The 25,100-nt window shown below is 35.4% G+C and overlaps 1 protein-coding gene across 3 annotated transcripts in view; it reads right to left on the bottom strand.

Annotated features, from left to right (window-relative positions):
• The window catches only part of LOC137403842 (calcyphosin-2-like), a 59,466-nt gene that overhangs the window by 10,948 nt on the left and 23,418 nt on the right, over positions 1–25,100 (bottom strand). For all 3 annotated transcript variants that reach the window (XR_010979624.1, XM_068089910.1, XM_068089911.1), the window contains exons 9-12: positions 20,473–20,566; positions 8,441–8,559; positions 8,011–8,114; positions 686–840 (exon numbers count right to left, since the gene is read on the bottom strand). Coding sequence is in view for 2 of the 3 variants with exons in the window: in XM_068089910.1 (XP_067946011.1) it covers positions 686–840; positions 8,011–8,114; positions 8,441–8,559; positions 20,473–20,566 (472 nt within the window). In the remaining variant the exon portion in view is untranslated. The remainder of the gene's footprint in view (positions 1–685; positions 841–8,010; positions 8,115–8,440; positions 8,560–20,472; positions 20,567–25,100) is intronic.

The raw sequence follows: 25,100 nt of genomic DNA, 5'->3' as shown, positions 1-25,100 counted from the left end.
TTGGATGAAATGATTAGCTGCAAGCATTCAGCCGATAGTTGGCATATTGACAGGTTGACCACGGCGAGGCTATATAAGATTTATGAATGAAACTTAGAATATTTTCTGGTTGATAGCGACATGGCAGGTGCTTCACGTGTTATGACGGCACAGACTAGTGGACTCAGTTCCTGCGATAGCCATCTATAATTCACACAGGCCATTAAAAAGGAGACACGCCAGCTGTAACTGCGTGATTGAAAAACATGTTTGGCCTACCACGGTGGTCACAAAGAGGTGGCCACATAGCAACCAAACCATCGCAAGCTTGGGTTGAATTTGGATTGGATTGAGCAACCAATTGGCATTGATTTTACTCAATTTTCTCCGATTTGATAACTTGCTGCTCGCAAATGCAATAGCCACTTTATTAAATTTGCAGAGTTAGCTTTGAATAACATACGAGCACTTTCGATGCCTTAGTTGCAATATGGTTGCCAGTAAAAAGAAATATTTCTATCATCAACGATTTACGCTACAGAACTAAATCATTCATATTGTAGTTGATTCAGGAGACGATGCTCCGCAACACGCAAAAACATTGCGTCTGTATAAAAACCGATAACAGCGCATGCGATCTATTTTATTTATACTCGCTAATGGCATTAAAAAGCCAATTCCTCGACAGTGTGTGATGTTGGTTTACCTGATCGGTAAGGACGATATGAAAGTCTTTCAGTGCCTGCTGCAGCTCAAACCTGTCCAACATGCCATCGCCATTTCTGTCAGAGCCTCTCAGGTGGGCAAAGAGGCCTGTTGTAGTTCGCACTCCTCTCTTTTTCAGCATGAACTGAATCTTTTCTGCAAACAAAACAACACAATCATGAACCAAGAAACCATTGTCAGGAAATGTCTTGACCAGCGTATGATAAGTGACCGCCAGCGACTTTAGGACAGACCAAGAACTTCATTATTACCTGAATACCTTCTGTATTCGCTCGACATGCCTTGGGAGGAGCACGAGAGTTCAAACAAGTAGATATATCATTAATTGGCTTTTCAACCAGCGGATGCCAGTACCTACGTATTGTAAAAATAACTATATTTAAGTTTTTCATCAAATAAATAAATAATAATATAATGAATAAGAAAAGTGTAAAGTGGATAATAAACCGTCGTCTAGTTACGGACCAACAAATGGTGCAAAAAGGAATATGGTTGAAGACAGGAGTTGATTCTTTAGCTCAATGTTATTTGATGGTTGAACTGAGAGGGTAAATTCTAAATTCTCAAGGGTATGCGGTGGAAACTAGAATGATATCTATCATTGCCGTGTGTAAGCGAAGGGCTACTATCACTTGGGCCTATGTATATCCATAAACTTGGAGTTATCATCTAAATATCATTTAAAACTGTGATGGACCCACTTATTACTTACTTTATCGACTAAATAATGACTCAATGACGAATCCAGTAAAATAATTTTTAGTATTTACAAAACCCTTCTGACTGGCTATCATAGCATACAAACACAAACTCTTTACATACACATTAAGAGAGATTTTGATGGTGTGCCTGGAGGCCTGCCCTGGTCACTGCCAACTAAGTCGGACAAACTTCAAAAACATTTCACCTGGTTACTCATGTACTTCAACCAAGGCAAAACATACCATAACTTTCAAGCAATTGTAAGGGGTAGGCAATCAGAACTTGCACACCCCGAAGTATACCCGCTATTCGTAAGGAACCCTGGCTACACACACTGGTCCATCTTTTGTGTGCATAAATCATGCGACTTGGTGATGACTTGAAAATCGTCAAGAGAAAATATTGGAGATGGATAAAGGAAGTCACAAATGGAATCTAACCCCCGTCATAACCGATTCGCTTCTTGGAGTTGTCACGCTTGGCAATAGCGATACAATGCTATGATATACTTAAAGTGCAACTATGAATACATAAGAGCACCTAATTTTAGGATAAAGCAAAACTGCATAACATATCACCAATACCCTGCAGAGGCTATCCAAAACTGCATAACATATCACCAATACCCTGCAGAGGCTATCCAAAACTGCATAACATATCACCAATACCCTGCAGAGGCTATCCAAAACTGCATAACATATCACCAATACCCTGCAGAGGCTATCCAAAACTGCATAACATATCATCAATACCCTGCAGAGGCTATCCAAAACTGCATAACATATCACCAATACCCTGCAGAGGCTATCCAAAACTGCATAACATATCACCAATACCCTGCAGAGGCTATCCAAAACTGCATAACATATCACCAATACCCTGCAGAGGCTATCCAAAACTGCATAACATATCACCAATACCCTGCAGAGGCTATCCAAAACAGTACTTCTGCACCAATCGCTGATTTTGTTAAGAAGCTAAAGCATTAAAAGGAAATCCATAAAAAAATCCATATGCTTAGCTGCTATGTGGATATCACAATATCGTGACACCCGATAACATTCTCTCTGTAGAATAGATCTATGGAAGGAATAAAGACGGGTTCATTCATGTGTAGCGTCTTTGGTTGTTTTTTTTTTCAAATTATGCATTTTTAGGAGGCTTGTGTAAATGTTCACAAAAAACAGGAAAGTATGTTTAATATCCTGGTGGCTCATACCGGTGACTAGTAAAGAAGACATCAAGTTGAAATTTCTTCCTTCAAGCTCATTCATTTGATTTTGTTACAACTCGTGATGATGCAATCTACGCAAACCACCAACACAATGATAACTTTATAGAGTATAAACCGGAGATAGTGTTCAATTTTGTGAATGTCACTGATTTGGTTTTGTAAAACATCAAGCAGGTCAGACATTTAAAGATGGCAAAAAAGCCACAGAATGATCTTCAAAGAAAAATAGCACGTAAAAAATCCCAAAGTTTTTACAGTAATAAATATTTTAGAATTTGATTCATGTCAAGAACAAACTTTAGACTTACCCCGATTAGCCATTTTTACTGCGACCCGTGTGTGCGCGAAGTTTTATTGCGTATAATTTCTAGGTGAAGCATATAAAAATAACAAAACTAGAAACAAAGAAAAAGAGACTGTCTAATACTTCAAGACTAGCAGCAGGACATGCACTGGCAATTGCCAGAAAAATATGTGATACTTTACACTATAAGAAGCTTAAAAATGTGGGTGACTTTCATATTTTAATGCAACAAGACCGCGGGTAAAATTATTCAAGTGGTGTTTTGTGATATTTGAACAAATTTGAGTCAAACAAAAAGTGAGAGCATTAACTCAAATGTAAGAGTATTGATAGGAAGTCCAGAATAAACTAAATTCCTTAACAATACATATTCAACAATTAGGGATGAAACCAGTACACCCATTATCATGTTAGTAAAAAGAGCTATTGTTCTGTTGAATATTGCGATATCTTAATAAAATGTTACCAAGTTTTCAACAGAAGAAATGACGATAATAATGTAGTGTTCAAAGAATTAATTTAAAATAATCAACCGACTAGATAGTCGGCTTAAATAAAGACAATACTTCACAGTTGTCATCGACCTGCATTATTGCTCATGCATTATTGCTTTGAACGATGACAAAGGGCTATACAATGAAATGAAGTTGGCTTCTCTTCAACCATTTTTGCGAAATTTGCAGACTTAACTGCTGAATTAATTTTTCACTGTTCACTCAGTAATAAATGTATAATGTGGAAACAGTAAAAAGGAAGTCGTGCGGACTTCTCAAAACCTCATTTAAATATGTCAATAGCGCGCAAGGTAAACTGGTCAGGAGAGAGGTCAAACTAGGTATATAGACATCTTTTAACCGGAATAAACCATGTGAACCTAGCCAGATACCGGAGGTAATTAACCAAAACCATTATCTCTTAGATTCACTGAAATAGCGGAAACCGCTGAACTGTAAAATGTTTGTTGACAATAACAACAATGAACATACTATGTACGCAGTAATTTTTTCAAGTCTTCTTTGTTGCTATTAGCAACATTAGCTTAATTTCTTCAATAATCAAAAAAATTGGCATGACATTTTGTGAGTGGAAGCTCAGGCTCCTAGGCAACCAAATATGCAATTGTTAAACCGCCTGCAGGTATACAACAGGAAAACTGCTTAAAAAAAATTTTTTTGCGAAAAGGTTGAAGACACTTTATTTCAACTGCCAATAAAAATGGTACGTTTATGCAACTAATAACTAGTTTCAGGAAAGAAAAATAAGAAAGTTACATTCTATGAACAACAGAGAGTTCTCTGACAGCAGAAAGTCAGACGCAAAGATAGCGATTCTTCCATGTCAAACTACTGTCTATGTCTAAACAACAGCAGAACTGAAATTACTACTAGTGACTTTTGACACTAAATTCCAAAAAACAAATTATCTAAAAAACAACATTAACAGATACAAAAACTCAGCTATGGTCAGATTATAGATCATTTGCTCTCCGTGAAATCAGCACACGACTAAAACACAATATGAACTCTAAGTAAAACGGTAAACAAGAACACGTGTTTCGGTTTAATATTTTGCAATTGTTAACCACCATTTCATAGGTTATGCTTGGAATTCTTAAGTTTGAAAATCACGTTGTTTACGAACTGTAATGCTAATATGACTTCTGAAACAGGGTCAGAGTGAAAGATTTGAAAGGCCAGAAGTGAATGTTGTTCTTGACTGGTGACAAATGCAATGATGCACTGTTATATTCTACAGCAAGGCCGTTGGTTTAATATGATTGATAAAGGAGACAAATTTGAGTGATATATTAGAATTGATTAATGTGTTTTCTCGCCCTTCCTCTCATTGCCACTCAACAGCTAAACTGAACAACAAAGGAATTACTCTGCTAAGTTCCTCAGAAGAAACCACTATTATTTTTAGATGTAACAAATTAGGCTATTTTTACTGTTTGATCTATAAGCGTCGCAAGACCACAACAGCTCGCACTCGCGATATATGGCTCAAGAGGCGCCAACTCCTCAAATACGATATGTCTAGAGTAACTTTCCATTTCTCATATCCTGAAATGAATCCACTGCCTATGATAAAATTGCTGGTCAAAAGGTTGTTACGCCAAATGATCGATTAAAAATGGCTTTGGACCATTGCGCCCGAGAAGGTTGAAAGAAATTTGATCTCGAGAATCAAATTGGTATAATTAAAAAGACCGAACATGTTAAATTTAAGTTAAATAATAAATTTTTATGATATTATATCTGTTAGTATGTTATATTTTAGTGTATAGTCATATTCAAGTATATATATATATACTTGTACTATATACCTACAAATATATACCTATATATATATATAGGTATATATATGTAATTGCATATACCGTAAATACATATATATGAACTTTAAATACGACGGTAAACAAAAACATGTGTTTCGGTTTAATATTTCAAGTAAGTATTTCGTAACATAGTTAGCACTGTGTTATGAGTGCACTCTGTTCTCTAGTAAAATCATTCTAAACAACGCCTTTAATCATCAAGTATATATTAGGTTTATATACATCAAGTTTATATGTAAGTTATAATTTGTAGAAGTGAAGATTTCACTTTACTTTTCTCCATAAATTGCTGGATGAAAGTAACTGCTTCCAACAATAATTGTAAATAAATCGTTGTTTAATTCATGTAGGTGTCTTTACTCGCTTGCATGTTCCACATTTAATGTACAGGTCGTACTCTTCTTAATAAACACTGTACACAGGTCGTACTCTTCTTAATAAACACTGTACACAGTTGTACTCTTTTTAATAAACACCGTACACAAAGACGGTTGGCGAATGCTAACTCCATTCCAGCACGCCTTCCAATTACCTTGTGATCAGGCATTCTTGAAATCAAATTAAATGGCAAAAAAACGAAGAAATATTTCTTAAAGGATTCAGGTAGAGAAACTTGATAGAATTTTCAACAGAGCAGCTCACATGAACCAGGCCATCATCACAAACATCCGGTATAAAACTAGTCATAGACATTCTTACCTTTCAACTTTCCAGAAAAACAAACATTATTATTTAGCTACAAAAATGCATAAACAAAACATGATCAAAACTGGTAACTACAAATCTGAGGTTTTTTAATACTTTATTGGCTATAATTTCATTTCAAACAGAAATGTGTTTAAATCATGCTACACAATTATTACCAACTGCTAATAATTTAAGATATATAGGAATAGTTCTGAGGTATAGAGAATTATCATTGCTGTATACGATGCCAGAAAGCATGGCACTAATTCAGTATCACACATTGCATGAGCCAGCTGCAAAGTTTTAAATGGCATAAGTCAATTGGATGAAGCTATTATCGATTGTTATTATAAAATGTCACCATAAAAACTATTATAAAATGTTTGGGCATAGAGGGTTGGTATGTCTAGCTTGCTCACCATTACAACTAAGGGGCAGGCACGCTTTAGCTCGTTTTCTATCAAAACTGACTGCTTTAGCCTCAGTTCCCTATCGCAAAAACGGAGAGTTCCACGGTGGCTTGCTATCATCGCTACATACAAACTCTTTTGAGATACGACATAAAATTTGAGCAAATAATGGTCTCAACTTATTCATTAATTTTCAAGAAATGACGTGTTAAATTTTTTAAACCAATGCAATTCTGTCAAACGAAAGTAAAGAAGCCAATAAAAGTTAATTTGAACTATGCCTATCTAGAGTAAGTTAAAGTATGCTATGACATGTGTTCTACCACCCATCGATTACCGAGCCTCCTTCTTCTGATCATTACGATGATTGAGCTTTTACATATAATTTAGGATTTTTGTATTTAGCTATTACATTGTGTTATCTAACGCATTCATATTAATTATTTGAAGTATTTATTATTGTTCATAAAGCACTTGAACTGAGTAAACCAATTAAGGTGTATTATATTCAGCCTACAACAATTTCAACAGGAAAAGCAAATATCAGAAAATATCGGCTTGTATGTCTAGGTTTAACTGTAAGCTCACTATTGTGTTTAGGTTTGACTGTAAGCTCACTATTGTGTCTAGGTTTGACTGAGAGCTCACTATTGTGTCTAGGTTTGACTGTAAGCTCACTATTGTGTCTAGGTTTGATTGTAAGTTCACTATTGTGTCTAGGTTTGACTGTAAGCTCACTATTGAGTCTAGGTTTGACTGTACATTCACTACTTTGTCTAGGTTTGACTGTAAGCTCACTTTTGTGTCTAGGTTTGACTGTAAGCTCACTATTGTGTCTAGGTTTGACTGTAAGCTCACTATTGTGTCTAGGTTTGACTGTAAGCTCACTATTGTGTCTAGGTTTGACTGTAAGCTCACTATTGTGTCTAGGTTTGACTGTACATTCACTACTTTGTCTAGGTTTGACTGTAAGCTCACTATTGTGTCTAGGTTTGACTGTAAGCTCACTATTGTGTCTAGGTTTGACTGTAAGCTCACTATTGTGTCTAGGTTTGACTGTACATTCACTACTTTGTCTAGGTTTGACTGTAAGCTCACTTTTGTGTCTAGGTTTGACTGTAAGCTCACTATTGTGTCTAGGTTTGACTGTAAGCTCACTATTGTGTCTAGGTTTGACTGTAAGCTCACTATTGTGTCTAGGTTTGACTGTACATTCACTACTTTGTCTAGGTTTGACTGTAAGCTCACTTTTGTGTCTAGGTTTGACTGTAAGCTCACTATTGTGTCTAGGTTTGACTGTAAGCTCACTATTGTGTCTAGGTTTGACTGTAAGCTCACTATTGTGTCTAGGTTTGACTGTACGCTCCCTATTGAGTCTAGGTTTGACTGTAAGCTCACCATTTTGCAATTTCTTCCCATGATTCTAAACTCATACTTCGAGTCATCGTTTAGAACTAAAAAATGGCACGCAATAATAAAAAATTGCCTTTCAACCCAAAGAGCAAAGGTGGATGCTCATGGCTCACATGCTTTGGCATGAGGGAATGAACGGCAGAGATCATAACTGAGCCAGGTATAGTTTTTTCTGTTGTGACTGCGTGTGAACCATATACAAAGAATATAAGCAAACCTTGAACTGATTTAGTGATCGCAAGATCTCCATACTCAGCCTCGGTTAGCTCGTGAAACTTGTTCCAGGCAGCCAGCTGCTCCGTCCCTCTCACCCCAGACAATCTGGCAAGAGAGTCAACGATGGTGAGATGCAAAAGATTACGGTAATATGGTAAGTGTAAAGAAATAAACACAATAACCTTGCTGTTATTCAACACGCCCAAAACAATAGACATATGGGTGAAGTTGCAGCAAATGACTGAAAGGACAACAAATATGCGAAGAATGTAACAGGACAGATGCAAGTATTAACAGGTAGCTGTAAGAGCTACCCGATGAAGAGGACAGACAACTTCAGGAGGTAGCTGACGGCTACAAAGATTATGATAAACAAAGCGGGTAGCTGTGATGTAGGTGAAAAAAAGATAATGGTAAGTCAATATTAGTACATGATATCAGCCTTAGCATCTTCGTCCACCTCACATATTCGTACAGCTAGAGTTTCGACTTGTCTCGCAGTCTCCGGCAAACACTTCTGACCGCCGACTGGGAAATACAGGGTGTTGTCCTACAACACAACGTGTTGTCTGCAATTCGAAAGGGACTTGTGAAATCGAAGGGAGATGCAACTAAATGTTCAACAAATGTGCAAACCATAGTGACTGCACTAACTCATAATTAACTCATAACTAACTCATACTATGAGTCTTCATTGTGAACGAAAAATAGTATACAGATATAATAGACTACCTTTTAAGCTAAAGAGCACAAGTGGATGCTCATGACTCCCATGTTCTGACATGAGGAAATGAGCAACGCAGATCAGCACTGAGTCAACATGGTATCATCTAGCATAACATGAGCGAAACATAAGCAGAAACATAAGCAGAAACAGCAAAAACATAAGCAAAACTTGAACCGATTCAGCTTTGCCCTTGACATATTTTTGAGTTAAAACGGGTCAACAATCAGAAAACACTGTAAGAGTACATACGACCCAAAAGTGCCATGCATGGTTTCAGCTCCTCCCACATTTAGTGACATGTAAAACCAGCGGCGGACTGAAATATTGGTAGCCATATTTGATATGATTAGACGGAACAATTTGTATGAAACTATCAGATGCATAATCAGTTAGTTTGTAAGTTTTTCAACTCTAATGAAATATTTAATATTTAACCACTTACTCTTTTGTATTGCACACACGAAATATTTTATGCCAAGCAATAATGTGCTTGGTAAATATTTACAATGTTTGAAGCAAATGGCTAATGCTAATCAAAAATGCTAATCTACCAATCACGTTAATTGTTACATGGAAGACTCTAGTGAACTAGCACATATCTGGCCGAGTTACTAATGACAAAAATTTTAAATATTAATGATATGGAGCAGAGGCTAGGCATTGTGAACCGACACGCCTTAGCTGATTTTCACTTGTAATAACGCGGTGTGGCCATTTTTACTACAGGTATTTCCTTCACTGAGAAAAATCTTGGTCTTTCTATTACGATTATAAACGAAAAATAATACTTGAGTGTCAATAAAACGGTCTTATAACCTAAAGAGCAAAGATTTGTACCAATTTTTTCTCACATGGACGTTAGACAATGATGCAGAGCATTATGAGTGTCGAAGGTTTTAGTTTTTAGTGGCGTCGACACTAGGAGCGCATGTTGGCAATTGATATGCTTTTAGATTTACTCTTTAGGTATTCTGACGTGCAAAAGAATTGAAAAAATATTTATCGAGTTTTATAGTACAGGATAAGCATTCATCGAAGGCCTTGCTCCACACATTGATGAAATGCATTGCTGATACATAGTGCAGTTATTTGCTGTGGCTACACATTGATGCCAGTAAACGATATGTCGTGGTGACAAATAGATTGACCAATAAAAATTGACCTCCGCCATATGAAGGTCTTGCTGGATTTTCCAGCGCACTTGTTATAGTGTCCTAAGGATAGTTATTATCTAGACACATCCACAATTAACTGCCAACGCATTGGCTATGGAACCGGTGAAATTTATAAACAATAGACTTCGGCATCCAATCACAGGGCGTTGTCAATTTCAATGTCATTTGTCATCCTAACAACAACCGACCCGATCTCATGGGCTGTAGGGCAAAAAGTCTGACATCACTGTTACTACTGATAATCAATAATATGATAACATAATATATAATAATAATATGTGAATTAATCAGTAAACATGATCAAACATTTAACTTACGATATTGCATTTTAGTATTACCTGATTCAAAAATCAACACCGCTTTTCATTATTTCAATTATATTATCTTTTTTGTCACTTTTTATTTCACAACACCAAAGGAATGAAGAGTAATTAAATCCCTTGCCACCAGTAACAAACTCAAAACATGACTGTTTTCGGTTTAACAATAGGCGGTCCAAACGTCATTTATGCCGAAGTCTATTGTTTATAAATTTCACCTATGGAAACTAATTCGGCAGAGAGTATAGCTTGAGTTCTACAGGCATTCATGAACTCAGAGTTACCCTCTCAATTCTATTTTCAGCGACACATAGTAAATGCTCTATCGATGGCATATGAATGAATTCAATGAAATATTTTAGCATACATTGAACACGCTTGTTATGAGATTATGTTCCGTTGTCGTAGCCTAAAGACATTGAAATATTTAGGAAGCTTTCAGACCAGATTGTTGGCTATTTGTAACTTAGCAACTTGTAGCATAGCAACTTCTTTAGGATTATTTCAAGGTGTTTTCAGATTCCGTACACTAGCGGGGTGTGAATGATAAAAAAAATCATTGTAGAATGGAGATGTGCAATAAATATTTGTTCAGTCCCCCGTTTGTTTGTACTTTGTGTTTGTTTAGCATACACCAAACGTTTTTGATAACACGTGCACTATCTACTGCAAACATAGAGCCAACCTGGTTGTGTACCATTGTCTACCACTGTCAAGGCACGCCCTACCCTGATACTTCTAAAACTGTGAAAGTTGCGCGATTAGAGTTGGAATGCTCATGTGTAGACATGGGTAGACGTACCTTACATCTGCTCTAGACTCTGTTCATAGAGAATCCGAAAACGTCCTGGCTCAAAAAACCTTTCCATCGCTTGCATCTCATTGGCTATTTCGGTTATAACTGATCACTTTTTTCTTACATTTTGAAAGCTATAAGAAATGCCAACCTTACACTTTTCTTTTTTTCGACTAAATAATTAAAGCCAGCATTAAACAAGCCACTTCACTAGACGATATTCCATCTGTACGCGTAGTAATAAAAATAGTCAGTAGGTAATCAGCCTGCGTCGACTTTTTTTAGACATTGGTGACCCCTAGCACCGACTTGCGCAGCTAAAGCTTTAAAAATATCGTTCTCATATTTAAGAAGTTTACCATATAAATGTGGAATTTTAAAAATGATTTGGGAAAATGTCTAATCAATAGAATAGTTTTTTGGGTTGAAATTAGCTGGCAGAAGCCAACTCTATTGTAAATAATATCAGTTTAATGCTACCCATAGAAGCATGTTTATCTTTATACTATTATAACTAAGATTCTAATAGAAAAATTATATGAGCGATGACATAGACACAACACTGTCTATGCAACATTTATGTGAACAATAGAAAATATCTACCAAATCACAAATAGATATTCTTTGTTTAAAAAAGAGGGCAACTCCAATCTATCTGCCAAAACCCATGTTCCATTTATTGCTGTAACAAGCTAGCATGTTAAAATACAATGCTGTTTACAACAATGGATGAAATGGAAGGCCTATGGAAACGCAATTCTAAGATGTTCCAGGCTTATAGCTTTATAGTCTATGCTAGAGGCAGGTATCTGAGAGCAGCTCATTGTTAATGCGCTTCTGTGAAAAACAAAGAAATAAATTATGCAAATTAACGTTTTTATAGCCGAATGTGACAGAGAGCTGTTTTTCAAGCATCCAATTAGAAACTGAACTTTTCACTGCTGTCTAGTCCCTTACATTGACACAATATTATATATCCTTCTAGACAGCATCAGCTGTTCCTTCATCAACCCACCTTGTAGAACTGACCTTATCAGTTGTTCTAGTTCACAGTCTAACTTCAACAAAATGCATACATTGAAGAAAAACTACAAAAATAACGTATCGCATTACAGCGACCATTACTAATGAACGAGACTTTTTGAACATTAGCCATTGAAATGTTGTCTTGACATTACCAACCCAGAGGATGCACTACCGTAGCTGGCACTAACTCAACATTATCAGCCCAAAAACAAAAAGATTATACGAGATGAAACATTAGGTATGGCGCGCGCGAGTACACGAGTAACTGGTGGCAGCAGGTGCCTACACGAGGCTAGCACTTTACCTAGCTATCTTGTACTGCCTCAGTAAATGTCGCCATTACCTGTATCCTGCGAATAATAAATGGCATACCTAAGCAGTTCACTCTAGCCAGACTAGCATTAATTTTAATTCACCAAAATGAATATTTACAGCGGACTTATGCTAATGCAAAACACCAAATCGATTCGGGTCTTTTATCACATACGGCGACGAGTGAAAAACTTGGGATGAGGTCGTGAAAAATAATCTGTAGTTAAAGTTAAGACTAGCCACTATTCCGACCAAAGTTTTTCGCTCATCAATGTATCTTCGACTACAGGCATTCAACGTTCTTCTTGATTATTTAGCGAAGGCCTTTGCTAGAATTTAGTCGTTAAAAATATTTAAACCATAAAAACTATTTTTCTTGGCATCGGTAGTCCTAGAGAACTTTTGAGATTAGTGTCTATCTTTTGCGTATGAAACCGTACTAAGCATGCCATGAGAACTGACTTAAAACTAAAAAGTAATGAATTATAAACTGTTATCTATTGTTCAATTTAGGGCCTGATGAATCTAGCAACAATGCAGGAAATGCAGAAAGCAATTTGTAGCAGAATTCCATTCTAGTTTTGAGGCTGTATCTTTGCTCCTTGTGAAATGTTGTGAAATGTTCCGGGCTATCTCGACAGCGATCTAGTCTCTTATGTTTAGCTCCTTAATGATAGAATGTAAGATTTATGTAAGAATAAAGGGTCGGAAAAGAGAGCACAAGAGCTTAGACTGTGGGCAACAAGAAAGACTGGCGCGCCTCTATGGCTTTCATAGAAAAGTAGCTAAATAGATTTTACTTGATTGCTGCGACAGCAAAACCACCTGATGATGATAAAGAACCTTTTTGGCACACCGAGACTAACTATGGCATTTACCACTGACAGTTGTCACAAATTGGTGTCATTCACCAATCATGCATGTGGCTAACCACTAAACCCCTAATAGTCAATACGGAATACCTGCTACAGTGTATCCTACTAAGATACAACTAACCCAGTTTCAACACTGATCTATCATATCTATGACTAGACAGTGCAACTTTAACTTATGACCACCGCTACTTGTAGTTCTATTAACATCGATGTAAATAATGGTATGACAAATCGATGAACATGTACATGCGATAACCAAAGCTTTTCAAAGCATTGCAGTAAATATCAGTATTATTATATGTCTGTAGTTCTCTTTGACATAGTTTGGTTCTAGGTATGTTCCATACCTTTGTTTCGCAGTTTAAAAACCTCAGGCTATTATAACAATAGAACGATTGGTGACAAAAAGCAATGTTTTCGTTAAACTTGAAGCAATAAATGGTGGAAAATGTGAGCAAGCAACTCTCGGTGAATTCTCTAAAAATTGATAAGGTGATCTAGTAAAGTTCATTTGAAGGGAAAATGAAATCAAGGAATAAAGGCCCAAAACCCAAAAACAATCAAAGCAAACTGGCTGGACGTAAACATGTCCTATATAAAAAATAATACTGGTGTATGAAAAAGTGATGATAATTCCAGATTCACTAAGTATAGCTTCATGTTTTCAGCCCCAGCTCTACCTACGCATCATCTCCTGTATCACCAAGGCTACACCTTCATTTACCTGTCCTTAACAACAAGACAAGTGACAAGAAAGACTTCATTTTATTGATTAATACTTTATCAATTTATTTTTTAAACATGATGTAATTTTTGTGATATACAACAAGGTATATTGCATTTGGTTTCATCAAAAACAATTGTCTTAAAGCCATATATAATTAATTACCAGAAATACTTATTGCTGGGTTTTGGCAAAATAGCACAGATCATTTATAGCCAGACTTATTAGCTAAACCCAAGTCCTAAAAACATGTACGGATCTGCCAAAAAAAATCAGAACATTTTTATAGCCTAAAGTTTTCAGCTCCAACTAAACCTGCACATCATCTGTCTCGTGTATCTGCCCTTGCATTTACCCGCATCTTCCACTTTACCCTAAATGAGTCACAATAAAAACTTTTGTTTTAATAATTAGTCCTTTAATTTAGTTTCCTACATTTAGGTTTTTACATAGTTAAAATGATGTAGTTATTATAACGCTCCACATAATATAGCTATCATGTAACAGAGTTTTTGGCAAGCGGAAATTTCAAAAACCATGGAGTATATTAACTCGATATGTTGAAGTTTGACGCAACTAAACATGGCGCTTGAAGACTGCTGCCTATCCTAAATATAACTAACTACTAACTTGAATTAATCATTCATGAAGTTTTTAAAAAAGCTCATGAACAATTTTTAGCATTCAATTAAATTCTTATCAATGAAGACAAGCATGAAAAACAAAAATATTTTGTGGAAATTATTCTATACAACACAAATCCAAACAGGAAATTAAATTTACTTATACAGGTAGAACTAATACCAACTTTTTAAAGCAACCATATTCATCACGCCCTGTCGATTTGCAGTGACTGGCAGGTACGGTTTGGCACAATGGTTTTAATGCCAAATCAACATAAATTTTGTTTACACCCGGTGGATAGTATCTTAATGGTCCATTCATCTTCATTGTTACAATTTCCTTCACGGAATTTTGCTATTCATATTTTGTTAATTATACTGCCTAAATGACAGTTTTACATTTTTTTTTCAGAAATTTGAATAATAAGTTAGACACAGCACTTGATGTTAATTATGCATGACATACTCTTGATAACGGTAAATGTGCATACTTTTGTTTCAAAGAGAATTGCCTGAGTCTGTATAATGAAATTGAAATGTATTTTAACAAAAAGTTTGTTTACTGTCAAGTTTTACATTAATCATAGATATGGATCTCTTTTTGAATGTATAGAAGAGGGTGTTACCCCATTTACGTAGAAACATTCATTAAGTCTGGCCCAGCTCAGCCTCTCCTAACTAGATACAGCGTGACTACAGATAAAATCAAAACGGGTCCCAATCAAATCAGCAAAGTTGGCCTATGAAAAACAGATACTGATACGAGGAATGAACTCAGACTGTAATAGCTAGACATACATATTTACAAGTAGAAATTCTATTAACTTTAATACTTTGATTAATACCAAATTCTATTCATTTTAATTTTAACTGACAAGTTTGTTGTGTTATTATTGTTGTTATTAGGACGAATGTGAACGACAGTCAGAGATATTATGTGGAGCATCCATTGAGCTGATCCAAAGTATCCTAGTATACCTGGGAGGCAACAAGGAAAAAAGTCTCAGACACTCGACGACTAATATCAACCTTATTTATGTCTGTAGCCATCTCCGGAGATTGCCACGTGTTCATAGCAGAAACCTGAGTCCATTTAGAAGAAAGTTCAATTGAGAAATGAAAAGAATTCAACAATAATTTTGAATACTGAAACGTGAAGCTTAAAACAGCCTAAGGGTTGTGGATCGCCTAATAATAATAATAATATTTTTAGGAGTAATAATTGGAATGCAGCCATGGACTGCGCATACAAACACAAAGAATAAAGTTATTGAGTACAGACGTGGCAACAGCTCTAACGATCTGTGAAAAGATCGTTAGAGCAAACGCATACCACACACCTACTGAGCTAATAAACTGAAACAGGTTATCTCTGTGACACAATTTTAACAGCACGACAAACAAAGTTGATTCACAATGCTATCTGATCTGCGCTTTTCGGCACATCCTAGTTGATAAAAATAAAACAGAAGGAGTGACATATTAAGGATGTTATATTCAAATATTACAAATAATCTTAAGGAGGACCTACGCATAAATATTTTACATAAAATCTATTGATAAAAAAAGAACAAGCGTGATGCGCACGTGTAAGCAAACACCCATTTCCTTATTGACTATAACAAATGATTGATTCTGACAATCTTTTTATAATTTAATAAACCTTTAACTCTGTGTGAAAGATATAGAGATGCAATGGAAGTTCACTAGAAATGACATTCTCATAAAAAATGTGTTGCCTAAAAATTTGAACTTTCAAATACTTGTTAACCTGGTGAAGTATTGCATGACTCCACCAACATTGTTATTGCGAGAGAGAGGGAACTAGAGTGACTTGCTTTTATTAAAATGAATCACTGAAAATTATTTGAGCCGATCACGATAAAACATCCAAGTAAACCTTAAAACCAACAACATCGCCCACTGCTGAATTAACACTTTGTTTAAATATTTTGAACTAGGCCAAATAGATTGGCGAAGTAAGTACATTTATTTACTATTATTGGCAACAAGATTGCTACAAATCTTTATAGCGATCTTGCTGCCAATAATAGTATTTTTATGCTTCCCAGTAGCACATCAGCCCGAGGAAATAATTACTGTAAGTCCTCATGCTCAAGCTGCGCGGTTTGTCGTTGGGCGCGGCTTCTGGTTCAAGGTAATAGACCGCGGCTAAAGCCATTTTTTGAAAACTTACGCGGGGCTCAGGGCGGCTTCTCGGAAAATGCGGTCTCTGCTCAGCTTCCGTGTTCTAACCATAGAATCGCATTCATGATACACTTTTATGTACGGGGTTTTGGCGACCTACTCGTTTATTTTCAAGGTCATGTTTATAGGATACTTTAGACTAAAGAAGGATTTGCTTCTCAACTGCGACATGACCAGATTGTTTTTCGAAAATTTATTTAATTTATATTTCATCATATTATCACCGGTTTTTCTACTTCTAATTTTCATTAAAATATGGGATTTTTTTTTCAGCCGAACGACAGTCAGAGGCAAACCGGATAAGCTAACCTCGCAATCTTATTTAAATTATCAGTGAAGATTTTATTATGTTTGAATTCATGACATTAAACTTCTTTGGTGTTTTTTTAGTTTTTAAAAAAAATTAATTTAAATTCCAAACGAAACTTCTATCTATGAAGATGATGAGGTATGTTTAACTCACCAGTCATAGGTTATTAACACCTTTTCATTCTTGACTGGCATCTTTCCAAAAACATGAAGCCCTCTAACAGCGCAATAAAAATCTAGCTGAGACATGGCAAGTAAGTTTTTGATGCAAGGGTTTAGTTAGGAATTTTAATTCGAACTTGGAAGTAAAAGAAAATTCTTTTCACATGTACTGACATAGCCTGTATTCTTATTCAAGAGGACGGGGGTATAGCAAAACCCGTCTCAACACTCTCGCTCCCAAAGGGGTCATGGACGACAAAATCTCGGTCTTTAGCTGCGGTCTGTGGGCATATGCGGCTTGTTGGTAAGGGCGGCTAGATACCTCAGACGGCTTGCTCGAGGATTATTTTTCCCTTCGTGAATCATCTGTTTTTGAGCACAAGCCGCACGGCTTGAGCATGAGGACTTACGGTACAGAAGGGTTTTCATGTCTGAAGAAGACCATAAGTTGTTCGCTTGATGAATTCTAGTTTGTTATCCAATGAAAAAAACTGCTGATTTAGTATTTTATTAATTTAGATAATCAATGTCCATTATTATATTATTATTACATTATATTTATATTATTCATACTGAGTTAGGTAGTTGAAGAATTTTAAAATAAAAATAAATTAGTTTTTAGAGTAGTGCACAGATGAACAGACAGTAGGAATCGTAACAGATGGTCGCCAATACAGATTGATTGGCACTCGAGACAGCTGTTCCTTTAAACCCTGCCATTCTCATTTGTCCTCCGTAATTTGTAGTTTTCTGCTCATTAGCTCTTCAAAGAATGATTATTGAAAGCATGGATACCAGGAGGGAATGAGAAGTACGAATGACATCATTAGAACAACAAACGTAATAAACAACAACTATACAATTAAACAATAACCCAACCCTCTGTATTGAAAACATGAAAACAGAACCTTAGACTTCATAATAAAAGGACTTGAAGGTGCGTAAAAATAAATATACATTTCAAGTGTTTCATGAAATAAATTCTCGTAAGATCTCCCCATGATCAGTTCTGGTGTAAAACTGTGGAGCACTGAACAACTACTGGAAATAGTAAAATTTCCAGATTTTCAAGTTATATTAACAGTAAGAGGTTGACTTGAATATCGCAGTTTTGTAAGTTTTTCAAACATTTTCCATGTTTGATGACTAACATTGGTGACTAACGGTTGCGACTAACATCATAAGAAATGATATTGACTAACATCATAGCTTATGACTAACATCATAAGAAATATGCTGATATGATATTCACTGAAATCGCACTAACAACGAATAAAAGAGATACAATGCTCGATCTCGCTCAGTTCAGTGTTATCAGTTATTGTGAAAATGAAACCGAAAACAGCTAATAAAATTTTAGCGATGAAAAAGTTGAAGTTCAATAAAATAGTTAAAAATAAATCCTAGCATTTGGCTTCAAGTATGTGCTTAGTAAGCTAAAATCATTTAAGTTAAATTCAACATTCATTTTAAACAGCTGCCTCGAAAGTACGAACTCCCTACGGTATGTACTGCAAATAGTACATTGTAATGTAACATCTTATTGCAGATAATCCCCACTAAGTACACTAAAGTTACTGCAGGTAACTATAGCTACTAAAGTTGACATTTTATGTTACTAATTTGTAATATGTACAGTACGTACATGTATATAAAATTTTTATGATTTTTACCAGGGGATGTTTGCATTAGATATTTACTATGAGTTTCTATACCCCTCTATACAAAATATTCACCTTGCGATACCAACACTGGAACAAATTAAGACCGTATGGCCACCATAAATTCCTACTTTATTAAGCCATGCTGATATTTTCTTAGGCCTTCATGAATTTATAATCTCTTTTTGGCTTGACTTTGTACTGCAATGCTAATAGTTTTTCACAACATTTGATGAACTTCAGTAAGTTTCCATGTATAAGGCGATGATACTTTGTATGTCTGGTCCATCACCATATGAAATCAAGTCTGTGTGCAGTCATACCTAGACATACAAGTATCACAATATATAAAAAATTTGAAATAGGAGAAAGATTTTGTCTTGAGATACGAGACGAATTTAAGATACGAGCATATGAGAGTGTTCTCAATGCGGCCGAGTATGCAAGAGGCGGCTTACAAGAGCAGCATAGCTCGATCATTCTCATCAGATCAGTTAGAGAAAAGTTTTAAAAAGGTCGACTAGAATTTAAAATGAACACGAGTCGGAAAGCGAAAGTAACCGGAAGATACTACAAACAAAAAAAGAGTATAAAATTAGAATTAAGTCTTGTGTAAGACTTATTACTTAAAACTTATTTTCAAGTGCGTGCTTAGTAAGCTAAAGTAATTTAGGTTAAATTTAAAGTCTGTGTTTGTGTCACAAAAGTGTATGGAAGAAAGTATTCACGTCAAGTCTCTCTCAAACCTTTGTTAGCGACTACAATCTATCTAACATTAATATGAGGTGTACATTGTAGCGGCGTCTACTGTACTTTATATAGTCAAAGCTGATCTGAGATACGAGAGAATTCACATACGACCTCAGCACAGAAATGCATTAAGCTTGGTGAGGTAAGACTGTATTAAGAAAGCATAGGTTGGAGGATAGGCTCCTTGACTGGAGTTACAGAAGTGTTCTGTGGAGTATTCAGTGTGCTCTATAATCATGCAGCTTTAGAGTCTTGGAAAATGTTCATTGATTGGAGGAAAGAATAGCAGTTTTCTCGTGAGAGGTAGTGTCAACACTACAATGTGTCCTTGACATTAAACCTTTTGCCAGCAATCGTTTGTTGATTGTAATGTATGTTGATTGTAATGTATCTTAATTAACAATTTTTTTTATAGAAAAATCTGTTGTGTTGAAAAACAATATGCCATCATATGACCAAAACTAAAATACACAATAAATCGTTTAATTAGAAGTTCAATTAAAATTTTAATCTCAATTAAATTTTAATTGAGATTAAAATCGTACTCGAGGTCTTCAAATAAACATTTAGACTCAAGAAAAAAAAGTGCGTACATTAATCAAAGTGCAGCCATATATGTCGCTCTAATAGTCGTTCCTTTTTTATCTAATAGTAGTTCATTATCAATTTACGAGCGGCCATTTATATCGATCTATTACCGATCATATTATTATTATCGAAGGTCTTTACCGATCTATTAATGGTTCGCTACCAACCTTTGACTAGCTGCTTATCAACATAAGAGTGAAAACTTACCGATCTAATATCAGATAATGTGTATGGCTCTCCCTTTCTCCTGCCAACTACGCGATTATAAACTCCACGAGTGATCAGTGGTAAAGCTTTCGATCTGTCAAATGTATTCAAGTCATGCAATAAGAGTATCGCTTAAAGATTAAGTTTATTCCATGTCTTAGCCGGTATCTCAATTTTCTGGTGTCTACGATAAGTTTTTTAAATCAATGACTAAGCATTTAATTAAAAAAACAATGCTTGTGTTTTAACATAAACGAAACCAATCAAACGCAAATTCCTAGCAACATAAAACTGCTATAAGTAAATGTAAATTCCTAGCAACATATAACCACCCTAGGTAAATGTAAAGTTGCAAATTTGTTGACATTGTTTTTATTCTTGAACTGGAATTTGTAAACTGTGAGAGGTCAGTCAACGCCACTAAAAATTAGACCATAGAAGCTTGAGTCACTTCAAAGCAATTTGTTTAATAATATGAATATTATCTTAAATAAATAAACTCTCGATGTTCTTCTGAACCATACACATTTATACATCTGATCTACAATACATATATACATACAATGTATATACATATATATATATATACAATAAAATCTTTACATATGAAGTTAATTTGACCCGAGTCCTGCACAAGTTAAGGGTGTCCCACGTGGAAAAATAAACAGTAACTATTTTGATGCTCTCCATAGTCCATAACTCGACAATAACTTTTTAAAAAGTCAAATAATACAAAATCATTAAAATAAAAAAAGTAGATTATTAATGGAATATTAAATCAAATAAAGCGTAATAACAAATAAACATAAGTTTTTATTGTTTCTTCAACTTAATGTTATACAAACGCAAATGCAAGCTCAGCAATACACACGTTCAAAACAGGGATGCTGATAAAGATACATAATGCAACTTACTCTAACCTAGATAATATACATCTAAACTTACTCTAACCTAGATAATATATATCTTAACTTATTCTAACCTAGATAATATATATCTAAACTTACTCTAACCTAGATAATATATAGCTAAACCTACTTAGCTTACATAATATTATTATTGTAATTTTTAATTTATTTTTATTTCTCACCAGAATCTTTTTTTTTACATATGAAACTGCAACGCTCTGAGAAATTGCAAATACAACAGAGACAGAGATTCGCACTAATTTCACATCGTAGACTACAAACTTTACATGGTGAGGTTATCGGTTATCATAAGTAGAGGATTGACTGCGTATCTTATTTTGTGTTCTTGTAAAATAAATGTGACAAAAATGGAACGAAACACACAAATGTTATACAATGGAATGCAAGCAAACATCACGTACGAACAACAATAACGATGACAAAAACAACCATAAAAATAGCTCTTCACTCGAGAAACAGGAGGTAAATTGTTTTGATAAAATCTAAATGTTGCCACTTGTACAAAACAACAGAATTTATAGCTTCATGAGTGAATATTGATTCAGCAGGGTGTGGCAGCTATTTTTCTACTTTTCAACATATGTGACTTTATGATTAAATAGCTGCAGGTTGCATGGACAGGTGACAGCCTTCTACAGGTGCCTGTCAGTCAGTAGTAATTTAGAATTGTTCTAAGGATGATATTTATAATCAGCGAGACAATCAAGAAAGAACAATTAACAACTGCTAGAAAATGACAGATTCATGACAAGAGGTGATTGGCTAACTGCCAGTATCATGGCACAAGGTGAACATCTCGTAGGAGGCAATAAACAAATTAATATATCATAACTGATAGGGCAGTGGCCGAGCATGTCTAGTTGAAACACGAAAACAACAAGTTCTATGTAAGAAATGTTACCTTGTGCATGAAATTGTTTAACAAAGATTGCAGAAATTTTAGTATTTGGCAAAATTTTGATGAATTACTTATGTAATGACAAGGAAAACCAACAATTCCTTTACTCGGATTCATTTATGTGACGATAGAATAATTTGCTAAGAACGACTTTAAAGAAAAGGCTGAACTGAGATGATAAAAAAGGAGTGGTAGGAGGCTTTTACCAGTTGAGGCTAAAAATTACTGGCTTCAAACATCATTGAACTCCGCGAGGTTGTATTGCACATCCAATAGTATAAAAAAATAGGAAAAGAATTACACTGAAAAGGGACAACATCAATTTGTTCTCCATCGCTCGTTAAATAGTGCCATGATGAATTATAGAAAAAGAACTATGTAACAAGGTATGACAGAGATGAGGGTTTGTACGATGCTGAAAGTTAATAGAGCAGCAAACTTCATCAAGTCTGCGCTCTACTATTTGTGAAACTAAAATGCTTATCTATTCTTGGTTTTTTGATTATTTTTCAAATACAGATATTTCCAAGTTATCCACAACAAGTATACGAAAGTAGCCATTTTAAGCTGAACTCAAGCAGATACAAATTGATTATACAACTTGCCACTCCCAAATATTGTATAAACTATTGCATAAACAATTGCAAAATGCCCGATCAGCAAATTTTGAAAGAACTAAGCAAATAGTATGCTTAGGGAGACAAATCCAAAGTTAATCGGAACGAATATAAGATGAATTGCTAACTTTTGGAAAAAGAAACTATTTCCTGCGGGAACTCACTCATGTTTGTGTTGCCATACATTGTACATGCATTTATTTTTGACAACAAAAAGAAGTGTTACTTTGTGTTACCAACAGTATATGTGGGACTTGAAATAAATAAAACTCTGGAGTTATTATAAATTCGGTTATATACAGTCAAACATGGATAACTCGTCCACGGATAGCTCGAACACATAGTTAATTCGAACATTTCCTTTGGTCCGTTCCCACGTAATGATAAATTGCTATAGATAACTCGAACTCAACACTGTTAATTCGAACTGTTTTTTTGCCCAACGGCTACCGAAACGGTTGTTATCGCTTTAGAAAATCACTTTATTCAAAGCCATAGAGGTAAACTTCATCTTTTCGTAATTCATAAGCGTCGTTATTACCACCATCGGCAAAATATTTTTGTCAACGACTTTTCTAAAAGTTTGGTGAAATTTGATTTATACTGCGATACGATGAATAGCACGGGCTAGCCGGGTCACGCGCGCAAGGATATTCGCCACGCACATACAAAACAAAAATCGCATGTTGTTTTTGTTTTGTATGTGCGTGGCGAAAATCCTTGAGTGCGTGACCTGGCTAGCCCGTGATGAATAGTTTTCCGACGTTGATTCCGTGTTGAATCAACGTCGGAATGTTGAATGTTTAAAACGTCTTCAAAAATGTTGTAATTAAACGTATACGTTGTCTGAGCTACAAAAAACTATTCATCGTTTGACCTAAACACAGAATACGTGTGTACATTCAATAAGTATCTATTAAAAAAGCGTGAGTGATATAGAATGTACCGTAAAACCTCGTAAAACTTCTAATTGAACTGCCTCGGAGTGTTGCTCTTAACGAATCCCAGGTAAAGTAAGGTAATCTACATAAACTTCAAGAAAAAACGGCAAAATTGATCGTGGGTAAAACCCCAAAAGAAAAAACTGTTTTTTCTTTTGAGCATTTCAACAACGATCAAGTTTTGCCAATGTCAATCTGAAAAACGTCCTGGCAATAACATCACCTCAAACAACAAACCAATCTCAAGTGATAGAAAAATCTCTATACTTTTTCATGAAAACGTTTTAAACTTTACATTAGAAGCATTTAAATTGAAACAAGCCATTTGTGCTTTTGATTTATATTATAGTTTGTATATGTACATGTATCTACTAATAAATAAGTAAATATATGGACTTGTGACAGTGCTCTGATAACTTGAACGCTCTGATAATTCGAACACTTTTGCTCGGTCCCTTGAAGTTCGAGTTATCCATGTTTGACTGTAGTTAATAAGGGTTAAGATAGTTAACAAAGGTTGTGTGCAAAAAATGCTGCAAACCGAGCATTCCAATAACATGCAATGTGATAATCTACACATGCATGTCTATCGTAGCCAGATGGAGGCGTAAAACAAAATAGGATTATAACTGTCCAGAAGTGAAAGTGTTAACAGCCAGGACACCGTGACTAGATCATTCATGAGTAGAACCTGGGTCAGTGGAGGACTTGGACATAGCGGATGATTGATGGGAGCAAATAATCCCACCTGCATGGGGTGCCTTAATTATTCTCACCTCATAGCTAGATGTCTCGACAGACTCTTCCATGCCTATTGTCTTTCAAGACTGACAAATGGTTTTACGAACCTTAAATATATATGCTATAAATAGATGCAAGATGCCATTTACTTTGGCATGTAAGGCATCCTTAATATATGGCATGTTGGTTATTTATGCTAAAACACCCATTCCTTATGCGACAAAAACAAAATCATTTCTCTTAAGCAGACTGGACCAAAGTGCATGAGAACTTGGAAAAAAGGGACTATACTTACTAATGAATTAAACTGCCATGTGTAAAGGCATTCAACAGTAAAATGAAAACATCAAGAGCCCTCTTCCACTTGAGCACCTGGTATTGAACTTTTGGTATGCACCTGTCGAGTCTCGGGGAGAAATCAACCTCAAGAATTTAACACATGAGTAAAATAATCTGACAGCTAGCTGGAATGAACTGGAGATATGACCCGCAGGTGTACAGA

Source organism: Watersipora subatra, chromosome 9, assembly GCF_963576615.1.
Source record: "Watersipora subatra chromosome 9, tzWatSuba1.1, whole genome shotgun sequence".
Lineage (NCBI taxonomy): Eukaryota > Metazoa > Bryozoa > Gymnolaemata > Cheilostomatida > Watersiporidae > Watersipora > Watersipora subatra.
The sequence above is the reverse complement of the archived record's forward strand: the minus strand, read 5'-3'. Positions and strand labels throughout refer to the sequence as shown.